Consider the following 10000-nt stretch of genomic DNA (forward strand, 5'->3'; position numbering starts at 1 on the left):
CTAAGAATGTCGCGCTAGCTTGAGCGTCTTTAGCCATACTCTACGAATTAATCGAGGAAGACAGCGTGACTGTCGTTGACATTTGGGAATTGAATAATTTTTTGTGGGGAATCTGACCAGAGCACGGTTGCCGCTGGCATAATGGTTGTGAAGCGGCGCACGAATAGAAGTCGATTGAGTTTTCGTCTTATGATAATCACAACCATCTTCTTCGGTCTTCGTAACATGGGCTCATTCTTTCCATAGAACACGATTCTACGTGAGATGGTCGCAAATACCCAGAGGACTTTCAATGCATGGTGTCTTGAACAGACTGTACCAGAGATGTGGCGGGGCGTCGTAGTGTCGGGCGTTCGTTGTGGCCTCGCCGGCTGTTAAGAGCTTATAAAGTGGTGGAGACATGGTCCAAAATAATAGTTCAACGCTGTTACTTACTAAGGGCAGGGTAAATATTGATCTTCTTTAAGTTAATTGTTAGTCAGCCCCTACATTTGGATGAAATCCTTTTTGCCATGAATATTTCATGCTAGATTTTTTTTCGAGGTTTTGCTGGATTGATTGAGGAAAAACTTCTGGATCAGCCAGCAAAAGAAAAACATACGACCGATTCGGCTAACTCAATGTTGTACCGGCAATTCAAATCCTTTGGGACATAATAAAACGATTTGTTATTCATAGTAATTTCCATATTTCATTTAAATGTGAATGCTTACATTCTCATGCAAATAATGTGAACACACACAATAGAAGACCTTAACCCAGAGAGATCTGATATTGGGTTACAACATTGAGTTAGCCCGAATAGGTCTATTGCTACATCACGTGGGTCTCAAATGGAAAGGAAAGAAAGGCTTTTCCCAGCGGATAAAAATATAGCTGATTCCTGCCCATTACTGGACACGATCCCCTTTGGCAGATGAAGATTTGTGTTCCCAGCTAATTGGCTTGGAACTGGAAACAAAGCACTTTTCCACTGTTCCCAGCCATGTCTCATATACTTCCCGATGCCGTTGGGCACACCGTTAGCAATGAATGGTGATCTTGCTATGCTATAAAACCCCTAAAGAACGTGAACATAAAGGCCCAAAAAACATCTTAGTAGCATGCATTATTTCATGGCAAAAACAAGGAATTCATCCAAATGTAGGGGGCTGATACAATTACATTTAAAGAGAGATCAACACTTACCTGCCCTAGTAATTAAACGCCAGCTAGCAACCGTCATTTTGGACAATGTCATCCGCAACCACGTTGATATGCCTCTTAGATTCGGAAACGAAACCGCCACAAACAATCTCGAAGGTTCAGTTCTTTTCAAGACAATGCATTGAAAGACCTCTGGGTTTTTTTCCAGTTTGTTGCCACCACATGACGTGGAATCGTTTTTTAGTGAAGGTATTGAATAGCTGCAGGATGCCATTTTACCGGAGACCGAGAAGAGTTTTTGTTATTTAAAACGAAAATCAATCGATCGTGAGCAAACTTCAACAATATTGGCCGGGCAGACGTGCTGGTCAGTTCCCACGGAAAACTTATGCCAATTGTTACGTTAATCGAATGTCACTTAGTCACGTCGGTCTTCCCTCAATTTCGTGGGAGATTGTCAAAATATGGCAAAAGTAGCCAAGCATAGCGCAATTCTTAGTTGGATTACCAATAGAAAACAGAAGGTAGACAGCATTGGCTTGTCCATTTCCTAAAAACCATACTTATCCTCAAATTAAAAATGTTTCTGTTAAGCCAGCGAACGCAAGCAGTCTGGCTTGATGAAAAACCGAACATAGGGTAGGGCGCGAGCCCCATAAATAACTCATTAATTCTTTTAGCATTTTATACTGTAAGCCTAAGGTAAGAACACGTAACTCTTCATCAATTAAAAAAAAACAAACAACAAAAAAACACAAATACAATTTTTTTTTCGCGTTTGTTGGTTGATCTCACGGTTCTACCTGACCTACCTTAGTGGTTGATGTTTGTCACTTTCGCATCAATTTCATTTCATAACACTTAATAATTAACTTTAAAAAGCTAATTGTTTCTGTCTTTTAATAAAATGAAGGAGAGGATATACAACTATATAGCCACAACGATTCAGGTCAGGAAGCAAAATGGGGCAATTTCACTGACTTTTGCATAAGTTTATTTCCCCTTTAGTTGAAATTGAAGTAGTTTGCGTGACGGCCGCCGTTCCCTCGGAGGCGCGTAAATACGCGAACAAATTTTTATTATGACGGGTCGCTTTTAGCGGGCCAAAATCGACACTTTCAGACGGTAAAAACAAATAATAAGCTTACTTTGATCTCAATTTTTGTTCTGGAAAATATATGCTAGAGTAGATATAAGCCCCTATATTTGACTTAAATCTCACTTTGACCTTGAACCCTTCACGGTTAGCATCTTCAACGGTCGAAAAGTCAACTAAAAATCCGAATTCCTAAGAAATATTTATACGTGTAGGTATCTAAAAGGATGATTTCGATATGAGACAATTTGCAATACGGGAGTAGTTCCATTGTTACGTACGAGTTTGCCAAAGATGCATAATTTTTCCATGTTTCCCGCGGATCCCAAAATAGCTTTTTGTCAACTTTTCAACTTTTGCAATTTTTAGGAAAACGAAAAAGCGGCGAAACTTATGAATGAGACTTTTGAAAATAGTTCACCACATAGACATTTTGGGGGCAACAAACCGAAATACGAAATTTCGATTCTGTCGTCGGATTCTCGATATTTCTGGTCAGTGGCTCTTAAGAATATGCTTGTGTAGCAGACGCTCCAACATTTTGTTAACAAGGCTAGTCAGCGAAATCGTACGGTAGTTATCAGCCAGGGTGTTTTGCCCAGACTTGAAAATTGGTACGACATTTGCTTCTTTTCCATTCTGCGGGGCTTTTCCTAGAGACAATGAGTAGTTGAATAAATAGGCCAGGGGTCCACAGAGATCTTTACTCGTTTCCATAACCCCCGCCTCTTTAAAATTAATTTCTTAAGATCAGTGTTTAGCCAGGGTATATTGCGCTGAGGTTTTAAAACGTTTCGATGGTATGTTGCGTTCGACTGCTTAAAAGGAAAAAACGTTTCCCAAGCTTCCCAGACATCATCGATACTGTCCATAAGATACGCACAATCCCATTGCAAGTTCCCAAAATCCTCGCTCAGACCAGGCCAATCTGCGGCACTGTAATTATAAAACAAGACTTTAACTCTGTTTTGTTCTTGCGATCTTCATTTTTGACTTAAATTCGACGAAATTATGGTCAGATCCTCCAGCGGGTCGACCAAGCTGCTATGGGTAACGTCTCTCTTACCTCTACCTTTCGTCCTGTTCCAAGATGAATATAGAAAGAAGATGTGGGAAATGAGGAGGGGACATAGCTGAAAACGTATGGATACCCCATGCATCTGATTCTCACAACCACTCTCTGGACAAGCAATTTCTTGCGATTGCAGAGAAGAAAACGGTAAAAGTTAACCCTGGTAAATGAATGAAGAGTGGAATTTTTCGACGGTGACTACTACTCCTGGATACTCGTACAAGAGTTGAAGCTTTGACCTTGCGATTACTAGTTCGGATGCTCTACCCGAGTGAGCCATGGGAGATTAGTGAGAGAGAAGCTATTACTACATTCACGAGACAATTGTTATACTCTACTGTTAAGGCTGCTGTCAAAGTGGTGCATTCGCGGAAGAAGAAGTTATATGTTAACCCTGGGCCCGGTTGTTCAAAACACGATTAACGCCAATCCCAGATCATAAACTAACCTAGGAGTTTATTTCTCTAGTCCCAAATGCTGTTTAACGTTAATATTTGGTAAAACGTTACAAGGTAGGAGGTAGTCAATCTTGAAAATCAAAAGTAAGCAAAGAAACTTTCACGAAAAAGTTGAAAAAAATTAAGTCAGTCGGCTTTCGAACAACCAGGCCCTGGTGAGTAAATGAAAAGACACATGGTCTAGTTATTCTTCATTGGTGGCTTGTGATAGAAATTGGACTTTTGCGAGTGTCGTCTGAGACTCACTAAGGACCTTAAGATCTGCGACGACGACGTCGACGAAAACGTCACCTTTCATCTCGCTCACGTCGTACAATGTGGGCGAAGTATCCTAAAAATAAATTGTTACGAGCGGCTTGAGACTGAAAAATAGAGAATGAAGGATTCTCTGTGCATGCTCACGTTGTCATCGAAACTGCTGAAAATGCGTGCCGCATCTTTTAATAAATAATATTATGGTTTTGTGGCGTTGTCGTGGATGTCGTCGTCGTAGATCTTAAGGTCCTCACTATCAAAGAAAATAGTCAACCAAGTCAACCAAGTGGGGCGAGATCACTCACGTTAATTCTTTTATATTCTAATTCGCTACCCCGCTCAAACGAATATAAAACATTTATCATGTAACAAGCAACCTCAATTGGGGTGTGTCAACACGAGCCGTGTGCGACCCTCTTTATTATGCCTTCATCAACAGAATGGATGGAAACAATACAATAAACAGAATGAAAACCCAGAAATGCACAAAATTACAGCAAGAAAAACAATCCAACAAAATGATCTAAACTATGCTCGTATAACAATCAATCAGTAAAGATACAAAACGTGCTAAACCTTTCGTGTAGCAGCATGCAAAAAACAACGTGTAAAAGAAGCCCCTGATCACTGGGTATTTAATTTTGAGGGCGTAGGGACGGTCGTAGGACGCGAATGAATATAAATGAGGACAACTCGAATATATATAGCCTGGCGCTAATGAAGCGACAAAAAACAGCATACCATGTAACACCCCAAAGAAAAGGTTACGTAACCCATGATAAATACATTTATATTCTAATTCGCTACCCCGCTCAAACGAATATAAAACATTTATCATGTAACAAGCAACCTCAATTGGGGTGTGTCAACACGAGCCGTGTGCGAACTAAAAGAACGGGAAATGCGGAAAATTAAATACCCAGTGACAACGAAACCGACAACAATGAATGAACACTATCCTTAATGTAACCGTCTTTTGCCTTGTCTGATTTCCAACGGCCGTGTCTTTTAAACAATCTGTCAGGCACTCGAGCATTAGCAGCAGCAGAGGCACCTCCGGCCCTAAGGCTATGGAGACCATAGTCTTGCTTGGGAAGGCCGATGGAATCGAAAGCACTAAGCACTATCTCCCGCGCTCTAGTATAAGACAGAGGAACAGACCCGCGCAATTTATAGGTTCCGGTACTGCGAAGAAAAACGACAGGGCGAAAAATGAATTCTTCACTGTCTGCTGAAAAAGAAGCGGCCGCAAAATATCGTTGAACTAATAAATAAGGACATGTATGCTTGAAGGTCTTAGCGATAACAACCCAAGCCCCGTCCCTGTAAACGTCAGTCTTACTTCAATGAACAAAGACTCTCATAAAAGAATCTTCAAACTGAAAGTCACACCTGCGTAACTGAACCAACTCGTTAAAGCGAAAAAACCCTGCATAACCCAAAAGGCACAAAGTAAGCACACGTAAGTCAGACAAACTAGCTGAAGACGATCCATACTTAGAAACTAAAAGCTGAATAGCCTCGGGGGTCACCGGCTCTTTCTTTTTAACAGGGACACTGAGAAGCCTCTCAGCAGATTCTATTAAAGGTAACACTAACGAGGAATTACAGGGGTCGGGTAGACCTGCCAAATCGTGCACCCACTTGAGCCCATAATGGACTTCGTCAATAGTACTGCAAGAAGAAGATTCTTGAATCAAGCTAAGAAAGAAAAATGAAACGTGCACACTAGAAGCGGGAAATATAACAATTTCATTAAACTGAGAGGCCCATTTCCTCCACGTATTGAACCCCTTTTCATACTTCCTCGCGGTACTAACGGCTTTGGATTTAAGAAGAACTGCGGGTAGATCTTGAACCAGTGCCCGGAGTCGCCCGTCTTCAACCTGTTGAAAATTAGGCTGCAAGGCATCTTTGAGAACTTCTACGAGGATAAGAAGAAAAACATATGGCAAAAATACCTCAATACACGCACTGGGAGTCAATACAGCAATATACCCCTGGCCAGATGGAAAAATATTTAAGGCCGAGTGAGCCAACTCAAAAAACCACGGTAAACAAGCCACTCGGCGAGCTAGTTTCATGCGAAACGAGGACAAATAACCCGACGAGCGGAATTAAAAACGCACGGGCCAGCATAAAGCCACTCGGCTTGAGAAAACTAAGGCCCCTTAGTGCCAATTCTGACTGCCAACACCGCGCTGTTAAACCTATCTGAACCAATGAGTGAATCTTTGTAACACCCGAGGGCAAAAATCCCTGAGGGGTCGGGAAAATGAATGTACTCAAGGACATACGGTTGAAAATGAATTGCATTTGCGAACAAGAAAGGCCAAAACACGTTAGACGGCCAATAAGGGACGACTAAAGTACCAACCGCACCACATACGAGGAGATGTTGAACCACCCTAGAAATGCAGTGGACGGGAGGGACTAGCCAATTATTCTCTCCATACCAGGAGATTGAAAAAGCGTCAACAGCTTCAGTGCCGGGTACGCGAAACCTAGAATTGAATCTGGGAAGATGGACGTTGGCTGCATTCGCGAACCTGTCGACTGTATGTGGGCCCCAAAGGCGGTCCAAGTGTGTAAAGAACTCGGGGGTTGTATACCAATCATCGAAGTCTACAATGTGGCTAATCGCGTCAGCACAAGCATTAAGTTCCCTGGGAACCCACTGGGGAATAAGTGTGACATTGTGAGTTCGACAAAAATAGAAAACATCAAGCGCAATAGAGTGCAATTCTGCACTAGGACTCCCTATCTCCACGACACGAACTGCCCCTTGGCTGTCAGAATGCCACTTTACACACTTACCCCGAACCGAGTCTTTGAACGCACTTAAGGCAAATTGTATAGCCTTAAGTTCTCTCCAGGTAGAGCTCTTAACTGCTTCGCAAGCAGTCCACATACGGTGGGACACCTCGTTAGTGCCCACAACAAAAGCCCCGCAGGCGACGCTGCTAGCATCCGAATAGCTAAACAAAAGGGGAGCATCATAAGGCAAAATAGCTCTCGTATTAAGACTAACGATATTGTTTTTCCAGAAAAATATTTCAGAGAGGCAATCATTATGAAGCCCGATGTTAAAACGGGAATCCCAACTACGGCGGGATTCTATGACCTTGTAAAGGAAACGGGTTTTGAGGCGAGTCAGGTTGCCCAAAACTGGCGACATGGACATAACGTGACCTGCGATAACAGCACAATCGCGAGCCGTAACATAAGGTGCGGATAGGAGAAATTTGTCAATCAGAGCAACGAATTTACAAATACGTATATCGGTAATAGAAATGGTACCGATAACTAAGTCCCAGTTTAAACCCAACCAAACAAGCGTCTGAGTGGGGGTTTATAGTGATTTGGCGGAATTGGCAACAAACCCCGCACTGCTTAAGGATGATTGCACAAACAATGAATTTTCCTTGGCCATAGGCAGTGAGTCCCCTTTTCCGCACCCATCGTCGAGGAACGCAACAATTTTAATCCCGTTGGACCTCCAAAACTTAACGAGTGGCCTGAGACACTTGGTAAAGACATATGGAGCTGAGCTTAGACCGAACGGAAGTGATGCAAAACAAAAATACCGAACGGTACCAGAAAAAACCCAGGAGAAACCTAGAAAAGTTTGGTGATCCGGAAAAATATCAATATGGTGATATCCGGACTTGAGATCGAAACTGAAAAGGTAGTCGCCCTTATTAACGTATGATAATAAAACTCTCCAATCTTCACACCTAAACTTCTGTTTCCAAACGAAATGATTGACATGACGTAAGTCCAAAATAAGCCTCTTCTTGCCTGAGGACTGTATCGAGACAGACAGCGGATTCACGACGTGTGGAATAAAGGGTAACTCAACGACGACGTGAGTGTGGACTAATTCAGCGATAGCCGACTCCACGAAAGACGCGTTATTAAGAGCTGACTGATTGTTAGAAAAACGCGCCTGACAAGGTGTACTAATGAATGGAATCCGATAACCAAATTTAATAGTATCGATAACAAAACTGTTGGCGCCAATAGTGTGCCAATAACCTAAACAGGACCTAAGTCTACCCTTAAGTACTGGCAATGCGGAATTCTGTGTAAATTCAAATAGATTGCGATCGTAATCGAAATCGGCTAAAGTAATAGAGTCCCTTTCCCTGAAATACTCCAAATAAGAAGGATACATGTCTAATAAATGGACTAAAGCTAATATCTAACCTTGGAGAACAAGCTTTTAATCCTGTGGTCCTATTTACCTCCAATGCCCGAAAAACCAGAAGAACTAGGAAAGGACTGCCCCGAGCTCGAAGATCTGGTTTGAGGATTAACTTGACACTGAGATCTCCAATGACCTTGCTGGCCGCAGGCGAAACAAATGTCGCTTGGTCTTGGTTTTCTGAAAGTGCCAAAAGTACGAGAAAAAGGTCTGGAGGATGATGAATGTTGGTCAGCAAAGGCGGTGGTTGTGGTAGAAGATTGGGGTTGTGAATAACCTTGTTTTGATGGCTTCGCTTTCTGTTGTCGTTGGTTGCGTTTACGAAGGGCCCTCTGCTCGGCACGGCGGATACGCTTCTCGTCCTCGGACCCGCCAGCCAGCTCGTCTGATAAATACTCGTTCACCAAATCCCAACCGGCGGCGGACTTGTCTGCCAGTCTGATAAGTTTGTTGCGCTTTTTGATGTCAGAGTCTAGTTCTTCCAATTGAGTTTTAACAAGGTCTAATTTTCTCTTCCCGAGAGCAACTGACGCCGACTTCACCTTTTCTGCGAGGTCGGAGTTGAATTGAAACTGTTTCTTATTACCTTCAAATCTAAACGTGATCTTGGATTCTTCTTTAAGCTTTTTGGCCACAGAATCGGTATTGCTGCACGATTCGTCTTGAATATCGCGCTTCAAGGCGCCCAACTTTTTGTCGAAATAATCCTTAAATAGAGAGAACGCGGACGCTATATCACTGGATTCTGAAGACTGGAATGGTACTGAAGCATCGAGAGATTGAGACGAAGGTTGTTTAGGAAGCGAAGACGGCAAAAGGCCGCTGCTAGAAAAATCTGAGTTCGCTGGAATAACGTCTTCAACATCGGACATAATTTTGAGGGCGTAGGGACGGTCGTAGGACGCGAATGAATATAAATGAGGACAACTCGAATATATATAGCCTGGCGCTAATGAAGCGACAAAAAACAGCATACCATGTAACACCCCAAAGAAAAGGTTACGTAACAAATGATAAATACATTTGTTTCCTAGCAACTCTATTGTATTTTTGTATTGCTTTTCAACGGCTAGACTAATTCTAAAACGTAAGCGATGTCTGTTTAAGTGCCCCTGTGATTAAGAGAAAAAAAAATCAGTTCTTTTTTTTGCTTCAGATTTTAAAAGTATGTTTGCCAAACATCTGTCTTGCAAATTTTGAGCTGTGATTTTTATGCAAAGACCGTTTACTTGGAGTCTAAGGTTTAGATTTCACTGTCCGCCATTCCTCACGTTCAAAACTAACAGATTGGACCTCATACGGTTGGATCCAGGGAAAAGTGACGTCAAAAGGCTCACCAGCTCAAAATTTCAGGTGTGAATGCAGCTTATTACATATGCAAAACGCGAGTTTAAAATTCTGAAAGCCTAAACTTCCCGTGCTGCATGTTCATTCTGCTGCGTACGCGCGCGTTGTATTCTTAAACTAGTGAGCCTTTGACGTCATTTTTTCCTCGATCCAGCTCTCTGAAGATCTTAAAGTTAGAATTGGCGGACCATTGAATAGCAAAATTCTAGTTAAGATAACAGGTGTCTTTTGAAATCAAGGCTTAAAACTTTGGTCGCTTAATGTTTAAGTAACGTAGTTTTGGTCAAAGGAGCACTTTAAGAACCAACCAAGGAAAGACATAAACCAAAACACGACAGCACCCATATAAACAAGACACCTTTTATTCGTCTAACTCTGACTAGTTTGAAGTAATTTAGGCAATAATAAGATGGGTCCAT

General features: G+C 42.1%; 2 protein-coding genes across 2 annotated transcripts in view; both read right to left on the reverse strand.

Moving 5' to 3' along the window:
* Positions 1-7238, reverse strand: part of LOC138019073 (uncharacterized) — a 17587-nt gene extending 10349 nt beyond the window's left edge. Inside the window, exon 1 of the mRNA XM_068865731.1 lies at positions 6352-7238. Coding sequence (XP_068721832.1) covers positions 6352-7211 — 860 coding nt within the window. The 5' untranslated portion in view covers positions 7212-7238. The remainder of the gene's footprint in view (positions 1-6351) is intronic.
* A 2689-nt stretch (positions 7239-9927) lies between these two features.
* Positions 9928-10000, reverse strand: part of LOC138019087 (uncharacterized) — a 39621-nt gene continuing 39548 nt past the window's right edge. Inside the window, exon 17 of the mRNA XM_068865756.1 lies at positions 9928-10000. This exon is cut by the window's right edge and continues 933 nt beyond it. The gene's annotated coding sequence lies outside the window, so the exon portion shown is untranslated.

This window comes from Montipora capricornis, chromosome 2 (genome assembly GCF_036669925.1).
Source record: "Montipora capricornis isolate CH-2021 chromosome 2, ASM3666992v2, whole genome shotgun sequence".
Taxonomy (NCBI): Eukaryota; Metazoa; Cnidaria; class Anthozoa; order Scleractinia; family Acroporidae; genus Montipora; species Montipora capricornis.